At 40.8% G+C, this 24,408-nt stretch overlaps 1 protein-coding gene across 1 annotated transcript in view; it reads left to right on the plus strand.

Annotated features, from left to right (window-relative positions):
• The window catches only part of egfra (epidermal growth factor receptor a (erythroblastic leukemia viral (v-erb-b) oncogene homolog, avian)), a 275,969-nt gene that overhangs the window by 192,777 nt on the left and 58,784 nt on the right, over positions 1-24,408 (plus strand). Inside the window, exons 6-13 of the mRNA XM_043690147.2 lie at positions 415-533; positions 6,489-6,630; positions 7,466-7,582; positions 12,665-12,791; positions 16,920-16,993; positions 18,795-18,885; positions 21,996-22,195; positions 22,975-23,107. Of these exons, the coding sequence (XP_043546082.1) occupies positions 415-533; positions 6,489-6,630; positions 7,466-7,582; positions 12,665-12,791; positions 16,920-16,993; positions 18,795-18,885; positions 21,996-22,195; positions 22,975-23,107 (1,003 nt within the window). The remainder of the gene's footprint in view (positions 1-414; positions 534-6,488; positions 6,631-7,465; positions 7,583-12,664; positions 12,792-16,919; positions 16,994-18,794; positions 18,886-21,995; positions 22,196-22,974; positions 23,108-24,408) is intronic.

Here is a 24,408-nt window from a genome sequence, read left to right on the forward strand (position 1 = left end):
GAAATTAAATAAATGAATAATACATAAATGCACAAATCCCATTTAACTTTCATTTCCACCTTCCACCTTCCACCAGATCACAAAACGTAATTTACCCTATAATTCATTCTACATTCACTCTACATACTCTCAACATAATGTTCCTGAATCTCCCAAAGATAATGAAGAAAACCTTGAAAATATTCACTTCTTTCCATGTTTATATTATTCTTTCTTGAACTACTGCTGTGTAAATATGGGGGAACAGGCATATAGAACAGTGACCCTGTTAGATGTAGCGGTTAAAACAATGAACACAGCATCTGGGTGACACCGTTGTTAGTTCAGGTATCAGCTTAAGTGACTTAAGTAAGAATTGTGTTTATCTATTAGAAGTGATGGAATTGTTTTCTCCAATCTCTGCCATGTTTACAGTCACAAAAAAATTCTGCGCTCAGCAGTGTTCAGGTCGATGTAGAGGTAAGAATCCTAGCGACTGCTGCCACACTCAGTGTGCTGCTGGCTGTACTGGACCGAGAGAATACGATTGTCTGGTAAGGAAATATATTATTTGTCACATTAATTTCTGCATTTGAGTTAAATGTGTTTTCCAACCTCCCAAATTAAAGCAAAATATGCATGTTTGAAATCTGAAATAAAAAGAAAGTGCTGGAGAAACTTAGCAGGTCTGGCAGCATCAATGGAGAGAGAAACAGAATTCACCTATTAAATCCAATATAACATTTCTTCAAACGACGCTGCCTGACCTGCTGGGTTTCTCCAACACTTTGTTTTTATTTGCTATTTTCAAATATTGTTTATTATCTGTATCATCTAGAATTTAAAGGACCTGTTTTGAAGGGGTTGAATCTGACTCTTGTCCAAATGTAAAAGTGCAATATTCTTCACTGCAGTTGTGAAATAAGAAAATGTAAACCTATTATTCATGGTGTACCTCTATCACTTATCAGGATGAGCTAGTCACAACATATTGTCTCAAAATTCATTGAAACTCAATATCAAGATCAGGTATTGAGTGGGAAAATCCATTTTAAACCCTTAACTTGTATCTGCAGTATCGGTTCCTTCTGCAATTGGATTGTAATTTCGACCTGGTGTGTGGTGTAAGGTATTCCTATGCTAGCAGTAGGGTGACTGCCATAAATCTTGTTCCCTGCTGGTCTGTTGGGACCCTGACTCCTGGCACAGCTGTTGCTCTCTGCTATCTATTGTATTTTCTGATGAGGAAAGGTTTCCAAAGGTACAGGGAAAAGGTGGAGGATGGTATTTGAGAATGAGAGAGATTCGCGGTTGGTGTGTTGCCTCCCAGATGCCAGGTTCATGATGTCGAGGATCATGTTTTCGGAATCCTTGAGGGGGAGGCGGAGCAGCCCCAAGTCGTGGTCCACATGGGCACTAATGACATAGGTAGGAAAAGGGATGGGGATTTAAGGCAGAAATTCAGGGAGCTAGGGTGGAAGCTAGAATTGTGTCTGGTTTGTTGCCATACTAAGTGCTAGTGAGGTCAGGAATAGGGAGAGAAAGAGGTTGAACACGTGACTACAGGGATGGTGCAGGAGGGAGGGTTTCGGATACCTGGATAATTGGGGCTCATTCTGGGGTAGGTGGGACCTCTATAAACAGGACAGACTACACCTGAACTAGAGTGGTACCAATATCTTGGGGGGGGTTGGAATTTGCTAATGCTCTTCGGGATGGTTTAAACTAATTCAGCAGGGGGGTGGGAACCTAAATTATATTTCCAGTGTCCAGGAGGTTGAGAGCAGTGAGGTCAAAAATGAGGTTTCAAGGTCGCAAGAGTTCACTGGCAAGCAGGAAGGTGGTTTGAAATGTGTCTACTTCAACGCCAGGAGCATCTGGAAAAAGGTGGATGAACTTGCAGCATGTGTTGGTACCTGGGACTTTGATGTTGTGGTCATTTCAGAGACATGGATAGAGTAGGGACTGGAATGGTTGTTGCAGGTTCTGGGATTTAGATGTTTCAGTAAAACAGAGAAGATGGTAAAAGACGGGGAGGTGTGGCATTGTTAGTCAAGGACAGTATTACGGTGGCAGAAAGGATGTTTGAGGACTCAACTACTGAGGTAGTATGGACTGAGGTTAGTAATAGGAAAGGAGAGGTCACCCTGTTGGGAGTTTTCTATCGGCCTCCAAATAGTTCCAGAGATGTAGAGGAAAGAATAGCAAAGCTAATTCTGGATAGGCGCAAGAGTAACAGGGTAGTTGTTATGGATGACTTTAACTTTCAAAATATTGACTGGAAATACTATAGTTTGAGTATAGTGTCAGGAGGGTTTCCTGACACAGTATGTAGACGAGGAGAAAGTGTGGACTGTAGATGCTGGAGATCAGAGCTGAAAAATGAGGAGGGCTTATGCCCGAAACGTCGATTCTCCTGCTCCTTGGATGCTGCCTGACCTGCTGCGCTTTTCCAGCAACACATTTTTCAGCAGTATGTAGACAAGCCAAAAAGGGGCAAGGCCACATTGGATTTGGTACTGGGTAATGGACCTGGCCAGGTGTTAGATTTGAAGGTAGGTGAGCATTTTGGTGATAGTGACCACAATTTGATTATGGTTACTTGAGCGATGGAAAAGGATAGGAATATACCATAGGGCAAGAGTTATAGATGGGGGAAAGACAATTATAATGTGATTAGGCAAGGTATAGGATGGGGAAGGAAACTGCAGGGGATGGACACACTTGAAATGTGGAGCTTATTCAAAGAACAGATACTGCGTTTCCTTCATAAGTATGTACCTGTCAGGCAGGGAGGTAGTGGTCGAGTGAGGGAGCCAAAGATGTTCAATCTCTTGTCAAGAGGAAGAAGATGGCTTATGTTAGGATGAGACATGAAGGCTCAGCTAGGGCGCTTGAGAGTTAGAAGTTAGCCAGGAAAGACCTAAAGAGAGAGCTAAGCAAAGCCAGGAGGGGACATGAGAAGTCATTGGGAGAAAGGATCATGGAAAATCCTACAGCCTTCTATAGATATATCAGGAATAAAAAAATGACTACAGAAAGATTAGGGTCAATCAAGGATAGTCTTGGAAAGTTGTGCATGGAGTCTGAGGAAATAGGGGAAGCATTAAATGAATATTTCTCGTCAGTATTCACACTGTAAAAAGACAATGTTGTCGAGGAGAATACTGAGATCCAGGATACTAGACTGGACAGGATTGATGTTCAGGAGAAAGAGATGTTAGCAATTCTGGAAAGTATGAAATTAGAAAAGTCCCCTGGACTGGATGGGATTCATCCTAGGATTCTCTGGGAGGCCAGGGAGGAGATTTCATTGTCTACAAGAATAGTGCCAGAAGACTGGAGGATAGCAAATGTCCCCTTGTTCAAGAAGGGGATTAGACACAACCCTGGTAATTATAGACCAGGGAGCCTTGCTTCGGTTGTGGGTAAAGTGTTGGAAAAGGTTATAAGAGATAGGATTTATAATCATCTAGAGTTGATTAGCGATAGTCAACACAGTTTTGTGAAGGGTAGGTCGTGCCTCCCAAACATTGAGTTCTTTCAGAAGATGACCAAACAGGTGGATGAGGGTAAAGCGGCTGATGTATATATGGATTTCGATAAGGCCTTTGATTAGGTTCCCCACAGTAGGCTATTGTTCAAAATGGGATTGAGTCTGATTTAGCAGGATCAGAAATTGGCTAGCTGTAAGAAGACAGAGGTTGGTAGTTGAAGGGAAATGTTCATCCTGGAGTTCAGTTACTAGTGGTGTACCACAAGGATCTATTTTGGGGGCACTGCTGTTTGTCATTTTTATAAATGACCTCGATGAGGGCATAGAAGGATGGGTTAATAAATTTGCAGATGATGCTAAGGTATGTGGAATTGTGGACAGTGCTAAAGGATATTGCAGGTTACAGAGGGACATAGGCTGCAGAGCTGGGCTGAGAGGCAGCAAATAGAGTTTAATGCAGAAGTGTGAGGTGATTCACTTCGGAAGGAACAACAGGAATAAAAAGTACTGGGCTAATCTTGGGAGTGTAGATGAGCAGATGTGCCCATATACATAGATCCCTGAAAGTTGCCACCCAGGTTGACATGGTTATTAAGAAGGCATACGATGTGTTAGCATTTATTGGTAGAGGGATTGAGTTTCGGAGCCACAAAGTCATGCTGCAGCTGTATAAAACTCTGATGCGGCCACACTTTGAGTGTTGCATTCAGTTCTGGTCACCGCATTATAGGAAGGAATTGGAAACTTTGGAAAGGGTGCAGAGGTGATTTATTAGGATGTTGCCTGGTATGGGGAAATGTTTTATGAGGAAAGGCTGAGGGACTTGAGGGTGTTTTCATTAGAGAGAAGGCGGCTGAGAGGTGACTTAATTGAGACATAAAAGATAATCAGAGGGTTAGATAAGGTGGTCAGTGAGAGCCTTTTTCCTTGGATGGTGATGGCTAGCACAAGGGGACGTAGCTTTAAATTGAGGGGTGATAGATATAGGACAGATGTCAGAGGTCCGTTCTTTACAAAGAGTAGCATGGGCAAGGAACGTGGATCTGCAACAGGAGTAGACTCATCAACTTTAGGGGCATTTAAACGGTCATTAGATAAACATATGAATGACAATGGCTTTCAGATTGGTTCCACAGGTTGGCACAACATCAAGGGCCGAAGGACCTGTACTGAACTATATTGTTCTATGGTCTTGCAGTGAGCCAGTGGAGAGACTAGGCTGAATAATTTCATTCTGTGGGTACAACTTCCCCTCCCTGGAAATGATCAGAGAGGTGACAAGAAGGAGAAATAATTGGCCGTCCCTCCCTTCTCTGCACTTCATTACTGGATAGGAATTTCACTTGGGACTTTCTCAGCTCACGAGCAATTAAGGCCCTTATGTGTTCACTTGACAGCCTTCTCAGCAGATGATGTACAAGGCTAGTTCCTGACTGGGAAGCCAGGACAATCAACCACGGGTTTGAGGGCAGGGCCTAAATATGTCCCAATCTGGGGACAATTGAAACAATAGATGGGGATCAAGGGGATGTCCTTGCCTCCGACCTTCATGATCCCCTCTCTCCTCAAAACCCCACTGTGTGAGAAGCATTAGCAAACCAAATACTGTCTCATTATTAAATCCCCTGAATACCCGGCCTCAACTAACAGTCTGCTAGAAGTTGTTGATCAAGTAAGTTTCTAGCAAGGCAGACCTTCAGTGTCAAGGACTGTGTTTGCTGAGATGCTCACCAGTCAGCTCCAGTTAAGTTGACTGGCTCACAATCTGGCAAATGTTCCAGTTGTGTTGCTGTAAATCAATGCCACTTTACCTCCCTGCCCCACAGTGACGGTGTTGATCAGAGAATCGCTGGCTCTAATTCTCTCAAAAGCCAAGAAATCTTCCTAATTAAACCCATAATATTACATCAGTGAAGAAAGAAAAGGTGCTCTGTTCCCTATAAAATCCCTATGTGCTGTCAAATACAACAAACACATACTTGTTCTTTTACCCACCCAATTCTCCTTTGACCTTGGTCCAAATATTTGCTTTAGCTGAGGACTGTCCTATGCTTCCTGCAAATGGGGCCAAGAAAGGACAGCTCCAGAATCATAGGATCATCAGAAGAAGACCATTCAGCCCATCATATCCCTGGGTTGGGACCGGCAATACAGGAGAGTAGAGTGAAGGTCCCAATGCAATTTGTTGAATGGTGGAACAGAGCTGGTGGCTGAAAGGCCTGCTCCTCCTCCTGTTTCTCACAATCACCCACTAATCACCTTGTGCTTTCCAAAGCTCAACCATTCATTATGTTTTTAAAAAAATCCTCATGCTGTCCCAGTTCTTTACCAATGACTTTAAATCAGTGCCCTCTGGTTCTTGAACCTCCTGCAGCTGGGAACAGGTCTCTTTATCTGCTCTGTCCTGACGTCTTGTCATGTTAACCACTTGCAAATCTCCGTTTCGCCCTGTCTTCCCAAAGAAGAGAAGCTCCACCCTTGTCTATCCACTCATGTTATCCTCTGAACTATTCTCAACTGTTTTCTGCAGATTTTCAATGACTGCACATCCTTCCTCAAGTTTGATGTCCAGAATTGGATGTAATGGTCCAGTTGAGGCTGAAGCAGTTTTTTATACAGATTATCAGAACATCCTTACTTCCTAGTGTTAGTCCTTTTTCAAAAGGAAGTCTCTGGGTGCTAGAATAAGGAACAGTTTTATCACTGTCTTGACAGGCAGCAGTAACAGGTAATCCTTACAATAATCAAAACTGTGATTTATGTGCCACGTTTCATTAAAGTTTAAAGGCAAGTAACTGGACTTCAATGTTTTATTCTGTGTGCTGGCTGTAGGGGACTAAGGTGAAATGAAATTCTGGATCATGTTTATTTTTAACTTGAGAACTGAATTGTATTCCACGGTTATGCACTGACTTTAATAATAGGACATGTTACTGTCAACAGCAGATACAATGAGCAAAATAATATAAAAAAGCAAACATATGAAATTAGCTAATGTTATCTTCTCCCTCAGGCATGTCAGAGGTTCAGAGATGGAGATACCTGCAAAGAATCATGTCCCCGTTTGGAAATCTACGATACACGCACGTATCAGCTGAAACCTAACCCAGATGGGAAATACAGCTTCGGAGCGACCTGTGTGAAGAAGTGTCCCCGTATGTTGTGAATGTTCTGAAAATATTCATTTTTAGCAGCAGCTGTTATACATGGGTAGTTCTGTAGCTATGAAAATAGCAGATTAAAAGATAATAGACTTCCACTGAACCTTTACCATCTCATTAGTGATCCAGCTAATGGTTAGCTTTGGGGAAAGTGAAGGGCAGATAATAGGGCCATAGTTACCCTCAATTTATCATGAACCTGATTTCATAAATTCCAGGAGAAAGTGAGGACTGCAAATGCTGGAGATCAGAGCTTAAAAATGTGTTGCTGGAAAAGTGCAGCAGGTCAGGCAGCGTCAAAGGAGAAGGAGAATCGACATTTCGGGCAAAAGCCTGAAGAAGGGCTTATGCCCGAAACGTCGATTCTCCTTTTCCTTTGATGCTGCCTGACCTGCTGCGCTTTTCCAGCAACACATTTTTAAGCTTTCATAAATTCCAGTCCAGATTATAACCTTAACCACAGTTGTTGCCACCAAGCAAATGAGAAACCAAAATGTTGGAACTGTCTGGTTCCCATTGCTTTTGTGGGTGAGAGAAACCAAAATTCTAGCATGAAAATATTTGATAAAGGCATTGTGCAACAATGATCCATTGTTGTGAGTATTTAGGGTCAGTACTGGTGATTAAGTGAGGTTTGTAATTGGAATGTGCCTATGTATAACTGTTTGGATCCTTTAGTGTCACTGAAAAGCTTTACACTTCTGACTCAGAATTCCTTCCTCAGACTTTGAAATTAAATTGCTTTTATATTGAATTTAGCTGAGCAATAGCAATTCAATTTTGAAATCTCTTTTGGATGTTTTGATTGTTTGTGTTCTTCATATTTTAGATAACTATGTGGTAACAGACCTCGGCTCTTGTGTTCGAACCTGCAGCCCTCGTACATATGAGGTAGATGAAGGGGACCAGAGAAAGTGTAAAAAATGTGATGGACCTTGTCCAAAAGGTAGATAACAATGAACTGTCATTCACTTAACATGCATGAACTGTGACTCTTTTGAGTAAAATGACAAATTATATTGTGCAACAGCTGGTGTTGTGGTTTATCCTCGATATAAACAAACTGTCTTATTGATCCTGTTCCCAGACCTTCCTATCTCCTTTTCCTTCAGCCAGCTATCTGAACCAATTTTGAGTATTGACATTGTTCCCACCTCAACCAAGTGCCCTTGAAGTGAATTCAATTGGCTCATAACACCTTGTAAAAATGAAGTTTCCCCTGCTATATTATACCTGTTGCACTGTAATAATCATGTGGTTCTGTAATTCTCAGCCAATTTATTTTACTAGAGTCATAGAGATGTACAGCATGGAAACAGACCCTTTGGTCCAATCCATCCAGGCTGACCAGATATCCCAACCTAATTTAATCCCACCTGCCAGCACCTGGCCCATATCCCTCCAAACCCTTCCCATTCATATACCCATCCAAATGCCTCTTAAATGTTGCAATTGTACCAGCCTCCACCACTTCCTCTGGCAGCTCATTCCATACATGTACCACCCTCTATGTGAAAACGTTGCCCCTTAGGTCCCTTTTATATCTTTCCCCTCTCATCCTAAACCTATGCCCTCTAGTTCTGGACTCCCTGACCCCAGGGAAAAGACTTGGTCTATTTATCCTATCCATGCCCCTCATAATTTTGTAAACCACTATAAGGTCTCCCCTCAGCCTCTGACACTCCAGGGAAAAAAGCCCCAGCCTGTCCAGCTCTCCCGAAAGCTCAAATCCTCAATGCCTGGCAACATCCTTGTAAATCTTTACTGAACCCTTTCATGTTTCACAACATTTTTCCGATAGGAAGGAGACCAGAATTGCATGTAATATTCCAACAGTGGTCTAACCAATATCCTGTACAGTCGCAACATGACCTCCCAACTCCTGTACTCAATACTCTGACCAATAAAAGAAAGCATACCAAACGCCTTCTTCACTATCCTATCTACCTGCGACTCCACTTTCAAGGAGCTATGAACCTGCACTCTAAGGTCTCTTTGTTCAGCAACACTCCCTAGGAACTTACCATTAAGTGTATAAGTCCTGCTAAGATTTGCTTTCCCAAAATGCAGCACCTTGCATTTATCTGAATTAAACTCCATCTGCCACTTCTCAGCCCAGTTGCCCATCTGGTCAAGATCCTATTGTAATCTGAGGTAACCCTCTTCGCTGTCCACTACACCTCCAATTTTGGTGTCAAGTTGTTTATCCTACTCCAAAGTGCAACACCTCTAACCTTACTGACATTGAATTCCATCTCGAAGATTGTGTTGCTAGAAAAGCACAGCCAGTCAGGCAGCATCAGAGGAGCAGGAGAATCAACATTTCGAGCATAAGCTCTTCATCAGAAATGAGGCATTGAGTTACATCTGCCATGTTTAGTTCATTTCTTCAGCTTGTCACTCCTGCAGAGTTTCCTTAAGATTTCTAAAGAGTTAACCCTACAACCTGTTTTGGTACCACCTTCAAACTTTGGTATGGCTTTTGAGGCTGACATCCAAATCAATAATATACGCAATGATCAGGAGAGGGGCTAGAGAAAAAGCAGTGAACACAGTTGAGGATTATTAGGTCAGCAATGATCTCATTAAATGGCAGAGCAAACTTGATGGACTGAATGGCCTACATCTGTTCCTGAGTCTTATGCTCATATGGCAGCAGGTTTTTGTTTCAACATGAAGTTCACTTTGATAGATTTAATGAAAAAAATACAAACCATTATATTGGACCGATTCACCCTTTATCAAGCAATGTATCCATTGGGTATGTTGTTGGATAAGACACTCAGTTTCCTCAGGAGCATTGGATTACTGACTTGTATGAATACCTTAATGAATATCATTAAATGTTAATGCATTGAATGGCAATCAAGTGTTTTTCATAAACTATTTATTGAAAACGCATTTGTTTATGGATATTTGTGTTGGACTAGGTGGATTTTTTTGGCCCTTGATTACTTATTTGATTTCCCTGGTTAAAAAATGAGAAGAAAAATATTTTATTTAAAGGCAAGAACAGAAACTTAGCAAAAAGGGAATCTAGTATCTTGCAGGATTATGTCATTATACCCTGTCACATTCAAATTCACAAGATCTGGTATTTTGACTCTGCTTTGGGTCTTAAAGAGACTTTACAGTTGATATAAAAGTGAATCAGGCTGTGCATAGGAGAGCTATATACTATAACAATGTTATAATCATCAACCAAGCTGCCAATGGCCCATGGATCACTGTTTATACCTTTTTCTGGTATCAGTTGTCAATTACGTGCTCCATGTGAAGGGGTGCAAGATTATTTCACTATATCAAAAACATTAAAGCAATGTTAAATTAAAATCGGATTTCTGGTGACAGTGATGCACTCCAGCTTCCTCCACAGCACCCAACAGTCCCAAGCAAGACTTTTGATACCTCCTTCTGTTCCTTCTCCAGGCACACAGAGACATGAATGCAACAGTGACAGAGAGGCAGGCTATCATCTCAACTGACCCCCCCCCCCCCCCCCCCCCCCCCCAAATTCTCTCTCTACCTACCCTTTAAGAAATTAATGGTCAATCCCTTCTAAAAGGCATTTTTAAGTTATTGTAACAAAGCAAAAACTTGTCAAATTACATGTCATTTCCTGGAGTGCCAGTGTACTACAAGAAGCAGCAGGAGACTGCTGTCCTCAAGTCTGCTTCAGCCAGAGCAGTAATCAAACCCACACTGTTGGCATTATTCTAACCCACATGGTAGTCATCTAGTCTACTGAGCTTACACCTAAAGTGTCTCTTTGTAATTCTTTTGAAACACCCTGTTTATAATTCTCTCCTCATGGCATGTCGTTGTCCAAGGCTTACTAATCCACCACTATGGGACCAGGCCAGGAGCCAGGCCCCCAAGTAATATTTCAGCCAGAAAAGGAATTGAATCCTGCTCAGTCGGATTACTTTGGAACACATCCTAGCTATCTAGCTAATTTATCTCTCCTTAAACCTCTTTTTTTTTTGAAGAAGCAAATAGGAAATAAATAAATGAAATCAATAAATGTTCAACTCCTTGACAAGAGCTACCATATGTTTACTGCAGCTAAAACAAAAACTTTTCAAATCAAAATAATACTTGCAATGATGCAATGCATTCCATCTCAATGTCTCTTACACCTCAGTAGATTTAAGTCACTTGCGACTTTAACTTATAGACTAGAACTACAGAAAGCTTCTTCTTTGAATTATTCATGCACCTGAACTTAAACTCAGGCAGTTTCAAGTATCTTCTTCAGGGTTTTATCCCAACAATTCTGCTTTGTGAGTAATGCTACCTTCGGTATATTCTTCCCATCTCAGGATCCCCAATCTGTACAGTCATTTTTATCCAAGGACTTTACAGGACTGTTCACAACTCAAAATAAAATTAATAAAAACTCTGTCTAAGTTAGAAGCGCTTTCCCTCAGTTTTAAAAAAAACTGTCTTTCTAAACTTCCGCTAATTTATCTTGTTCAGTTGTAAAATTCTATTAATGTACACAAAACCCAATCATCTTAAAGATAAGCCTCATTGTAGCAACAGAAATACTAGCATGTTAATTATTGACTTGAACATACAGAAATCAAGAACCCAAACTTTTTGTAAATGATACTGAAAATATATATAAAACATAGAGCTTACATCACATCAGCCATTTTTGTCAGGCCCACTAGCAGACTAACAAAGGTCTATACAGAGGAACCTCCATTATCTGAAGGACACGGTCAGGGAGTATCTCATTTGAATAATTGAATATCAGATAATCGGATGCCGGAGAACACAGTTTAGCCAAGCATCGGGACCTTGCGATCTTGTCTGGATAATCCGAAATTCAAATAAACGAATGCTGGATAAACGAGGTTCCTCTGTACTGCATTCGGCTTTCCACCCCCCCGTATCATGTGCCCAAAGAACAGGAGCATGGTGCAGAAATACAATCAAAGCCTGAGGAAAATGCCCCTCAGATAATGGAAAAGGAATTGCAATGTTCTGAAGTTCCCATTAATGTGGAACACTGACTACTCAAGCCTGCAGAAAATATGGGTGGTTTACGAATCCTTGAACTGATGTAACTGCTGCATACAGAATCTTATGTGCAAAATCTACCATGTCAAATTCCCAATAGAGAAAGGGAAGACTCAATGCTGAGAGGGATTCACTGGGGCCCCTATCTCCTCCAGCACAATGGACGTATCTGGAGAACCAACCAGAGCTTGGATATGGAGAGAATGCACCAGTAATCCTTACAGGAAATCCCTCCATGCAGAGTTGAATTGCACAGAGGATGTTACTGCAGGGAAGGCTCTGATTTTGAGTGTTATTCTTATGGGAGTTTCGAGGTCTGGAGCACATTGGAAATTCTGTCCAAACAGCAGTCAGTTCACAGTGGAGTGCATCCTGACCCTGAGCTGTCTCAACACCATGAGTGCAGTCCAGCTCTTTAAAAAGCCTCTCCAATTGTTTCACTTTTCTGCTCTTTCCTTATTCCCTTCAGATCTTTATCCAGAGAGTTATGATTGAATCTTCTTCCACTGCTCCTTCTGGCAGCATATTTCAAATAGAAATGAGGAGTGGTTCGAACACCTCTCCAGAGAGTTGAGCACATAGTCTAAGCATACACTTGTGTTCAGAATGGTCAGAGTGCTGCACTCTGAGGTGCTCCTCTTTGGATGAGAACTTAAACCAAGTTCCTGTCTGCCTCTCAGTTCTATGCATACGATCACATGGTGCAATTTTAAAGAGGACTTAGATATTCTGCTCAATAGTAATCCCTCGTTCAATGTTACAAAAACAGGCTATTGTATTTTTGTGGTTTGTGGGAATGTGCTGTGTGCTAATTGATTGCTAAGTTTTTCACATTAGAACAGTAACCACAATTGAAAACTGTTATTTGCTATAAAGCAATTTAGAACATGCAAAATTCATGACGAACACTGCATTAATGCAAGTTTTTTTATTTTAAAAATGCACATGTCACTTCTTTGTAATATACTTGTTTCTAATGTCTTTCTATCCTCTTCTCTAGATTGCAATGGATTAGGAACTCCAGCATTCAAGGGTGCAATCTCAATCAATTCTTCAAATATTGATTCATTTAAAAACTGTACCAAAATTAATGGAAATGTCATCTTTTTATCAGTGGCTTTCAAAGGGTGAGTTGTTTCTCTTTCCTTAAAAATATTTAAATCTTGTCTCATGATTGGTGAACCAGTGAGCAGATCTTTTACAGATTAAGGGATAACATGAGAACATAAAACAATACAGCACAGGAACAGGCCTTTTGGCCCACCATGTCTGTATTTGCCAGTATTTGGCCCATGTCCCCGAAAGCCTTTCCATTCATATATGCATCCAGATACCTTTTAAATGTTGAAATTGTGCAAGTTTCCATCACTTCCTCTGACACCTCACCACCCTCTGCATGAAGAAGTTACTCCTTAGATCCCTTTTAAATCTTTACCCACTCACCTAAACCGATGCCCTCTAGTTGTGGACTCCCTCACCCCAGGGAAATGACCTTGACTATTTATCCTATCCATGTCCCTCATGTTTTTTAAGCCTCTATAAGGTCACTCCTCAGCCTCCGATGCCCCAGGGAAAATAGCCAGTCAATTCAGCCTCTCCTTATAGCTCAAACCTTCCAACCCTGGCAACATCCTTGTAAATCTTTTCTGAACCCCTTCAAGTTTCACAAATCCTTCCTATGGCAGGGAGACCAGAATTGGATGCAGTATTCCATAAGTGGCCTAACCAATGTCTTGTACAGCGACAACATGACCTCCTAACTCCTATACGCAATAAACTGACCAACAAAGGAAAGCATACCAAATGCCGTCTTCACTATTCTATTTATCTACGACTCCACTTTCAAGGAGCTGTGAATCTGCACTCCAAGGTCTCTTTGTTCAGCAACACTCCCCAGGATCTTGCCATTAAGTGTTTAAGTTCTGCTAAGAATAGCCTTTTCAAAATGCAGCACCTTGTATTTATCTAAATTAAACTCCATCTGCCACTCCTCAGCCCATCTGAACAAAATCCTTTTGTACTCTGAGGTAACCTTCTTGGCTGTGCACAATACCATCAATTTTGGTGTCATCAGCAAACTTAGTAACCATACCTCCTACGTTATATATAAATGGCGAAAAGCAGTCAAGCTGAAAAATGAGTCAAGTACATTGCTGCAGGTTTGTAGGCCAGACCAGGTAAGGACAGCAAATTTCCTTCCCTAAAGGACATTAGGTAAGCCAGATGGGTTTTTATAACAATCAACACTAGTTAAGTGGTCGCCATTAGACTAGCTTTTTCAAAATTCCAGTTTTTTTTGCATTGGATTAGAGTTTCGCATTTGCCATAGTGGAATTTTCACCCACATGTGACACGTTCTGAAATAAGAAATAACCCAGCATTAAGTTTTTGTCAAGTTTGTTAAATCATTCACTGAGACAGAAAGCATGGTTCATAAGAAATTGAATTTATATGAATGGGATGAATTTTCTGAGGAATGACATTAGCAAGGTTTGAGAAGGTTTGTAGCTCAGGTTAAGGTTCTGGATGTAGGTTTGCTCGCTGAGCTGGAAGGTTCGTTTTCACACTTTTCATCACCACACTAAGTAACATTTTCAGTGAGCTTCTGGTTGAAGCTTCCAGCTTCATCTGAAGGTTCACTGAAGGTGTAACCTAGTATGGCGATGAAATGTCTGAAAATGAACCTTCCAGCTCAGCAAGCAAACCTACATCCAGAGGAATGACATTCATAAGCAGAGTGCCTCTCAGTTCATTTTATACGTTAAGAAAGAGCTTCACATTTCAGACAGGAGATTCCGATTAGGGTGTCTTCAGAAATGTGAAGCTTTACTTTAAATCTGATAGGTCCCTCACAGTGCAGAATAGTCAGGCAAGACAATCTGCATCCTTTTTTTTCCAGTAATCAGTTACCGTTTTACGGTATTGAAGTGTCCATTTTCACAGACAATCACTTTGACACCTTCTGTGAAAGGGTATTTTGTAGGGTATGTGAGGTTAGGACTCTAGGAGTGTAGAGTATGAGGTGGTTAGAGGTTTGGGAAATAGGGAGCCATGTGAGTTGATAGCAGCCTGCCACATGCCTGGTATGATGCCAGGTTAATAGAATTTGTTTTCTTATTCCCTTGTGGGACGTGAGCAACACTGGCTGGGCCAGTATTTAATGCCCATCCCTAATTGCCCTTGAGAAGTGGTTAGAGTAGAGGAAGGAGGAGATATTAGGTTTGTCACTTCCTGTGGGGAAGGCAGCGTGTAGGGTCCCAGAGTATGTGTCCAAGGGTGGGAGGATAGTGATGTTGAGTCTGGAAGTGAGTGAAGGGATGTATTTGGTCCTATTGTCAGAGTAAGTGAGTTTGGGGCAGGAGAGATTGTCAGTGCCAAGGGAGAGAGCAGAGGGTGGGAAGGTATTGCACCCAGTGGTGAGGTGAATGGGGGTCAATCTGACAACAGTGGGGAGGAGAGGATGTTGAGCCCTATATTGAGGGGAGAGTATACTGGGTCACAGATGTGGGGTGTGTGTTGGGTCTGTCAATGAGGAGCAGCAATCATGTCTAGCAGTGTGAGGGAATAATGTGTCAGGGCAAGGGGGAAAGGGCAGTTATCAATCTTGGGGAGTGGTGTTGGGTCTGGCAGTGGAGAGGCGAATGTCAGGTTTTGGGGCAGAGAAGGGTATTGAATTCTGAGGGAGAGGCAGGATGTTGAGTCAGTGTCTGAGGGTTTGAGAGATACGTTGGAGGTGGGGTGGGAGTCAGCTTAATAATTATTCTGGAGTTAGACTTGGTATTAAATAGTTTAATTTTTTCCTGAGTAACTATTTACTTAACTGCAGCTGAATGCTCTGAACTCTTAAATTTAAACAGATACTTTTGTAGGTTCCAGATGTAGAGGAATTGTCTGGTAGAATCTTAAATTTCCTGGGCAATTCCCTCTGACTTTGCTGCAATGTGGATGCCGCAGGGTCCACATGTGCAACTCCCAACACACTTCACATATTTTGTAATTTGGTTAACTTTTAACGTTTTTTTAACATGGACTTTCTGCTTTGTTCATTGTCCTTAGTAATAATTTAGTCTTAGAATACAGTAAAAACTTCTACCAACAAAATTTATGTTTTAACTTGTCATTGTGAGTACTTTACAAACTCTCATACACCAATAATGTCAATGTCACACCAATAATGTCAATGTCACACTCTGCGAATTTTAACTTGATTGTATATATCGGGATAGCATAGCTCAATCAGCAACAAAAATTATTTAGCTTTCCTGTTTTATCCAATAAGGTCTTACAATGTCGTCTTTTGATGATTTGCCTGAAAAATATGTCTTATGACTCTGTTCTGCAAAACATGAAGGAGGAAGCATCTAATTGTAGATATTATTATATGGCATTCCTTTAGTTTGGACTGACCGCAACAGCTGTTGGTTTCTAATTATTTAGGCAGGTCATTGATGTAACTCTTTTAATGCATTATGTTGACTGATTAAGTTAGTTCTTCTTCTGCTCTGTGTAGTATCCTCAGTTAATCGAAGGTTGATGAATTACAGATTACACTATAATAATTCTGTGGGCAGAGGCAGGCACCAGGCCTTAAGTTTTCCTGAATAAGGATATGGATCAAACTCCATTCTGTTGGCCTTATAACAAACAACATATAGCTGAATAATCAGCTGTCCACATTAAAAAATATTGGAGTGTTGGGAATGGAGGTAGGAATCCCAGAATTGGGTCTGGTCTGTAATTTTAAAAACATGACAGAGTCTTCCCAACTCCATGAATATCCATTGTTGCAGAACTACCAGATTATTGCGAAAACCCATATAGTTCACTAATGTCCTTTCAGGGATGGAAATCTGTTGTTCTTACCAATCCGTTCCGTAATGTGACTTCACATGTGTAACAATGGGTTGATTCTTAATTCCCCGATGAAATACTTAGCGAGTCACTTCGTTTTCAAGGAGGCAGCTGACCATCAGCTTGTCAAGGATATCTAAGAATAAGTAGTAAGTGCTAACTTTCCCGACAGCAGTCATACCCTCATGAGAATGTTAAAAGAAAAGTATCTGCAAAAATTGCAGATACTCTGTTTGCACTGAATGTAATTTCAGCTTAAAACATAACAGTTTTATTTTATTGGTTTGGCTGATTTCATGTGAATTTTGCATGGATCCAGTGTAACCTAATAGAAATTGTCCTCCGAATGTGTGTATTTACTTGAAATCTCAGTTGTCCTCTGGATTCATGTCTTTCTATTTTAGTGATTCCTTCACAAACACGACTCCCATGCCTCCAGAAAAGCTGGAAGTCTTCAGAACAGTGAAAGAGATAACAGGTTGGTTAATTTAAAAGCTGACTCCAGGTCTCTCCATAGTAAAATAGAATGAAATTTATTTGCAAAAATATGTTCTGGAGTGATCAGGGATCTGAGATATTTGCTCAACAGTGCTGGATGTTACATTGCCCTGCTGATAAGTTGAAAGGTGGATGATCTGCCAGTATGAGAGAGTTTTAGCCTCTGGCAGGGTATTTGTATCAGATATATCAACCTTAATGTTAATTCCCATAGCATAAGAACTAGATGTGTATAATGAAAGCTTACCTAGACATTTCATACAGTTCCTGACATATGCATATGTTACAGTCACAGGTACTTCAGTATTGGAGTTAATACTCAGCTGTTTGATAATAAACAGTGAAACACTGCCTTGCATGGCATGCTTCAAATGGCCCAATTAAGATGAGGATTAAGTCCTTGACACCCTCCGGTCACGTGCTATGATACGCTGATGATACCATGAGCTTGTCTCTTAAAAGTACATAGTTGTGGTCAGTGAGTGTACTTTCTGTCACTAGCTCACCAAATCATGATCTGTCTAGAATTTTACTTGGTCAAAAAGTGTGGTGCTGGAAAAGCACAGCCGGACAGGCAGCATCCGATGAGCAAGAGAGTCGACGTTTTGACCGTAAGCTCTTCATCAGGAATGTCATTCTGCTCAAAACGTTGATTATCTGCTCCTTGGATGCTGCCTGCCCAGCTGTGCTTTCAGAGCACCACACTTTTTGACTTTGATCTCCAGCATCTGCAATCCTCAGTTTCTCCTGAAATTTTACTGGGGAAAGGAGAGGCTTTGGGCAGCCCATCTGCCTTTAGGCCTAGTAAGGCACTTAAGTAATCAATAAATAGTCATTTATATCTTACCCTGTCAGTATTTTAACTGTGGTGGACGTGGTTTGGAGTATATGGGAAGCCTGGAGCTTTTACTCTGTGGTCTGGTGCCGGACAAAGGAAGGGACAACCTTGATTGGAGATTCCCAGGCCTATTGGAGGCTCTCCCTTACTCACCCCATCCACCATCCCCCACGCAGGTTACGCATCCCCATCTATCCTTCCCCAGCCCATCTATCCTGTCCCCAGTCTCTTCAGACCTAGTTATACTCCAAAATTACCTCAAGTTCAGCAATATGGCTATAATTCCAACAATAACTACTGCTCCCACATTGTGCTGCAGGGACTCAGCTTGCTAAGGTTAACTATATCCCTTAATACCTCCCCTGTATTGACCTCATCATGGAGTCTATATTATCCCTTCTTATGATCTTTTTCTAATCCCATGATTTTTTGTATTTACTAATGTCAAATAATATCTGCCATCCATCTGTCCAGCTCATCAGTCAAGCCGGGTTGCCCACCACTCCATGATTTAATGAAACCATTTACCTTTTGTTTAATGCTCCCACTACTTGTTCCATATCATTTGAAAACTTGGAGAGATTTGGTTTCTCTTTCCCCATTTCCAAATTACTCCTGTGAACAATTAACACTAACCGCCTAACTTTACTAATTTCCTTTTTTGTGAAAATCAGCTTTGAGAACACTGTTGTTTGGTTCCAGATCAAATTTCTTTAAAAGATCTGAAAACAATTGTGTAGATGATTCATTTTTAAAATAGCTGCATTTGTTCTTTATTAAAAATGACGTGGAAAGGGGGGAATCTATCTGGAGAGCACAATTTGGTAGTGAAGCCCTGAAGGTCTATGCCGTAATATTCTGCAATGTCTTCCTGATACAATAGTTATTTGAAGTTCACATGCATTATATAATTCATAATTAAAAATATTTCTGTTTCCACAAGGGTATTTGTTTATTCAAAATTGGCCAGACAAGTATAAGAATCTTCAGGTTTTTGAAAATCTTGAAATTATACGAGGCCGAACACAACATCGGTAAGTTGTTCATCCAGCTACCATTTATTAGAAACTGTTATTCGTGGCAAGAAGGTTTTAAGTTAATTACAAACTAAAGACCAGTGAGCCTGACGTCGGTGGTGAGCAAGTAGTTGGTGGGAATCTTGAGGGACAGGATGTACGTGTATTTGGAAAGGCAAGGACTGATTAGGGCTAGTCAACATGGCTTTGTGCGTGGGAGATCATGTCTCACAAACTTGATTGAGTATTTTGAAGTAGCAAACAGGATTGATGGGGGCAGAGCGGTAGCTGTGATCTGTATGGACTTCAGTAAGGCATTCGACAAGGTTCCCCATTGGTTAGCAAGGTTAGATCTCACGGAATACAGGGAGAACTAGCCATTTGGAAGAACTGGCTCAAAGGTAGAAGAGAGGGTGGTGGTGGGGGGTTGTTTTTCAGACTGGAGGCCTGTGACCAGTGGAGTGCCAGAAGGATCAGTGCTGGGTCCACTACTTTTTGTCATTTACATAAATGATTTGGATGTGAGCATAAGAGGTACAGTTAATAAGTTTGCAGATGACTCCAAAATTGGAGGTGTAGTGGACAACAAAGAAGGCTACCTCAGACTACAACAGTATCTTGACCAGATGGGCTAATGGGCTGAGAAGTGGCAGATGGAGTTTAATCCAGATAAATGTGAGGTGTTGCATTTTGGGAAAGCAAATCTTAGCAGGACTTATACACTTAATGGTAAGATCCTAGGGAGTGTTGCTGAACAAAGAGACCTTGGAGTGCAGGTTCATAGCTCCTTGAAAGTGGAGTCACAGATAGATAGGATAGTGAAGAAGGCGTTTGGTATGCTTTCCTTTATTGGTCAGAGTATTGAGTACAGGAGTTGGGAGGTCATGTTGCGGCTGTACAAGACATTGGTTAGGCCACTGTTGGAATATTGCATGCAATTCTGGTCTCCTTCCTATCGAAAAGATGTTGGGAAACTTGAAAAGGTTCAGTAAAGATTTACAAGGATGTTGCCAGACGTGGAGGATTTGAGCTATTGGGAGAGGCTGAACAGGCTGGGGTTGTTTTCCCTGGAGCGTCAGAGGCTGAGGGGCGTCCTTATAGAGGTTTACAAAATCATGAGCGGAATGAATAGGATAAATAGACCAAGTCTTTTCCCTGGGGTTGAGGAGTCCAGGACTAGAGGGCATAGGTTTAGGGTGAGAGGGGGAAGATATAAATGAGACCTAAGGGGCAACTTTTTCACATAGAGGGTGGTATGTGTATGGAATGAGCTGTCAGAGGAAGTGGTGAAGGCTGGTACAATTGCAACATTTAAAAGATATTTGGATGGGTATATGAATATGAAGAATTTGGAGGGATATGGGCCGGGTGCTGGCAGGTGGGACTAGATTAGGTTGGGATATCTGGTCGTCTTGGACAGGTTGGACCAAAGGGTCTGTTTCCATGCTGTACATCTCTATGACTCTGACATTGTAAATATAATCAAAAATGCACCATTTCATTAAGGAAACTTCTGTCACATTTTTAAGAGCTGGAAATGAAGACACGTGGCATATTAGCGTTTACACATTAAATTCATTATACAGAAATGTCAAGGTTCATAATTAATGTATAGCTTAATATTATGATGATTAGAGTACAACTGCTTGCTGGCATCCCAGTCTATTGATTTACACTGTTGTGACGCAATGGGATATAAACTTCTTAACTCTAGCCAATCTTTGAACCTAATTTTGGCCAAATACAAAAGATAATCAGGAAAGAAATTAAAATGTAAACTTTTATCTCAAAGGAGCTGTAATTCCAATTTACAGAAGATGCTTCATTTGTTGAAAACCTGGGTCAGACTTTATCTGGTGTGGGGATTGGAGTTAAAACTGTATGATTTAAGAATGCCAAAGGTAGTGAAAACGTGGAACTTGGCCCTTAAAGTATAAAGCTGGATCAATTATTATTTTCCTTATCATTGAAATATTCACCATTGAATTTGATGATGTTCTGCTAGGTCAGGGTGTTTGAGGCATACAGAGCAAAGTCAAGTTAATTAAGTTGAGGTATAGATCAGGGATGATCACGGCTGAATAAATGCCAACACAAGCACAAGTGGCCAAATAATCTATTGCTGTTCCTATGAGAGATACAAAGCAAGCATTGGGTTTCATCTCTGGGAGAAGATGGGAAAATTGGTTAACAAGACAACCAGTCATCTTGTGACAGTCTCCCTGAAAATAGATACTAGGTTGGATAAATCTTGGAGAAAAGCAGCCTTTTGTGATTGGGGATTGATTAAGACATAGATCTAAAGAGAAATCCCTACCTTCCTCTTCAAAAAAAGTGTCAACCTTCATTTAAAATTTCTACCAAGGTTGTTGTTAAGTTGATTCTTATTGACTAATAAACTAGTGACAATATATTGGGCAAAAAAAGACTCCTCAGTGCCTAAAGACAGAGACATGACTGCAGTACCGATATAGATCATCTAAACCATCTGAAATGGAGAGCCAGAATTGGAGAATAAATTCTAACAAAAATATAAATTAAATCCTCACATGTTTTACCTTCCATGTGTTTTTTGAAAGAAAACTGAATCTTAATCTATTTTGAATTCATAAGATGAAGTTTGAATCAGTTTAATTCTAGTATTTACTTCCACCATTACAACAGAAAGAAAAATGAAGGGATATTCCAAAGTGTTTTACAGTGAGTTTTGAAGTTTAGTTACCGCTGTAATGAAGGAAATATGCAGCAAATCTTCTTCAAGAAAAATAGCATGTCCTAATATCACATACTGTCTTATAGTGGGTATAAATTTATTAAGCTGTTAATAAGAATACTTTGTATTGGAATATGGATTTGTACAGGTAGATACTCTATAGAAATGTACATTAATCTGATTTTGCTATTGGTTAGTTTAGATTTGCAAAACTGTAAAGCAACTACAATACATTTAAGAACATGGAATCAGATAGTGAATGCAGCACTTAGGAAACTTTTTTTAAAACGTGGGTTTATCCATTTTATTTGTATGAAAGAACAGAAGTTGTTTTTGACCTTGGACCTAAGCAACTGTGTGATTGACAGTTGTAGTTTTCTCTACCTTACACCTTTCTGTTTCTGTATGTGTTTAGTAGTAGCATATCACTTGCTTTGGTGAACCTGAACATTACTTCTCTGGGATTGCGTTCACTCAAGGAGATTAGTGATGGTCAAGTAAGCATCTTCAATAACTCGAAACTCTGCTACGTTGAAACCATACAATGGGAAAAACTTTTCAAATCTAACAGACAGTCCTTGAAAATAACGCCAAATAAACCTAAGACACAATGCAGTAAGTGAATAACTTTAATCAAAAGTCTCTTATGTTTGAATTTTTGTTCATGTTCAAATCTTGTTTGGCCCTGAAGTTCTGGAAACTATTCATTTGTTATCTTTGTTTTGAATGTGTCAAAAGCATTGTTATATAAATTATTTTCTAACTTGAAGCTTGATGCTATTAGTTCAATAACATTAAACTGTTCTCAGTTACTTAATTCCATCAAAACACTTTTAAATGTGATGTGAAGAGGTCTGAACTAAACTGGAGCCAATGAGGGCCAGGAGAAAAGTTGTGTACTAGTTGGAGTTAATCCTGTCCGATGTTCAACACCATTCATGACTTGGACAAAGTGAGGACTGCAGATGCTGGAGAGTCAGAGTCGAAAAGTGTGGTGTTGGAAAAGCACTGCAGGTCAGGCAGCATTGAGGAGCAAGAGGTTCAACATTTCAGGCATAATTCCACAGTTACTGAAGCATTGTCTCCATGTGCACCAATCTTGAACAATATTCAGGCTTGGGCTGATACGTTGCAAGTAACATAAGTTACTAAGCTACATAAGTGCCAGCCAATGGCATCTCCAACATCTCTTGAAAATTAACACCTATTACAAATTTCCTATTTCATAGTTAGTGGCAGCCTGTACTTGTGTTTTGAAGCCCTAAAATAATCAATTTGGTTATGGTCAATCATGTTGCATTCCATTCAGAAAATTAAAATATATTTCTTGTGTGCCATCTAATTGTAACATGTTTTTCAAACCTGAAAGCTCGCTCTTGTTTCTATTTACTTAGTCGCTGAAAATAAAGTCTGCCACCCACTGTGTTCGGACGATGGTTGCTGGGGCCCTGGACCCTCTCAGTGCTTCTCCTGTCGCCATTATGAACGTGGAAGGGAGTGCGTTGAGAAGTGCAACATTTATGAGGGGTGAGTAAGGTGTGAAGCTTTTTGGAGTGATTGATGAGGCCATGTTTTTGCAATAATGTTGGGACAAATGCAGGCCCCCAGCATGTCCGGTTTCCAGCAACCAATGGCAATTCCAGTGAAACCTGCCAGATTTGTGGTCTGGAGTACACAGCTTGAAGAGATGCTGAAAGCAAACTTAATCATTGTTTTTGAAAGGCTATTTGGTCAAGACATGGAAGGGGTGTTGTGGAAAGAGCAGAGGAGTAATTGATTGTTGTTTCAGAAGACTAGCATATATGCAGGATGGCCTGAATAGCTACCTCTTATGTTGTTTAATCCCTGATTTCCTGTATGGTAAGTAAATGCTGATGTCCAAAGATTTGAGGGAACAATCCAGTCCATAAGACCATAAGACATAGGCGTGGAAGGAAGGCTATTCGGTCCATCAAGTCCACTCCGCCATTCAATCATTGGCTGATGGGCATTTCAACACCACTTACCCGCACTTGCGAGGGAAGAATTTATCAATCTCTGCCTTGAAGACATTTAATGTCCCGGCCTCTACTGTGCTCGGTGGCAATGAAATCCACCACTCTCTGGCTGAAGAAATGTCTCCTAATTTCCGCTTTAAATTGACCCCTTCTATTTCTGAGGCTGTGCCCATGATTCCTAGTATCCCCGCCTGACAGAAACAAATTCCCAGCGTCCACTGTTTCTAAGCCATGCATTATCTTGTAAGTTTTTATTCGATCTCCCCTTAACCTTCTAAACTCTCATGAATACAATCCCAGGATCCTTAGCCGTTCATCATATGTTAGGCCTATCATTCCAGGGATCATCTGTGTGACTCTCCACTGGACACACTCCAGTGTCAGTATGTCCTTCCTGAGATGTGGGGCCCAAAACTGGACACAGTATTCTAAATGGGGCCTAACCAGAGCTATGTAAAGTCTCAAAAGCACATCGCTGTTTTTGCATTCCAACCCTTTGAGGTAAATGACAACATTACATTTGCTTTCTTAACCACAGACTCAACCTGCAAGTTAACCTTTGGAGCATCCTTGACTAGCACTCCGAGACCCCTTTGTACTTTGGCTTTATGAATTTTCTCACCATTTAGAAAATAGCCCATGCCCGGATTCTTTTTTCCAAAGTGCAAGACCTCGCATTTGCTCACATTAAATTTCATCAGCCATTTCTTGGACCACTCTCCTAAACTGTCTAAATCTTTCTGCAGCTTCCCCACCTCCTTAGAACTTACCTGCCTTCTGCCTAACTTCGTAACTTTGCCAGAATTCCCCAGCCCCTTCATCCAGATCATT

Source organism: Chiloscyllium plagiosum, unplaced genomic scaffold (genome assembly GCF_037043375.1).
Source record: "Chiloscyllium plagiosum isolate Xiang-an unplaced genomic scaffold, Cpla_swu_hap1 HiC_scaffold_5, whole genome shotgun sequence".
In the NCBI taxonomy this organism is placed as follows: domain Eukaryota; kingdom Metazoa; phylum Chordata; class Chondrichthyes; order Orectolobiformes; family Hemiscylliidae; genus Chiloscyllium; species Chiloscyllium plagiosum.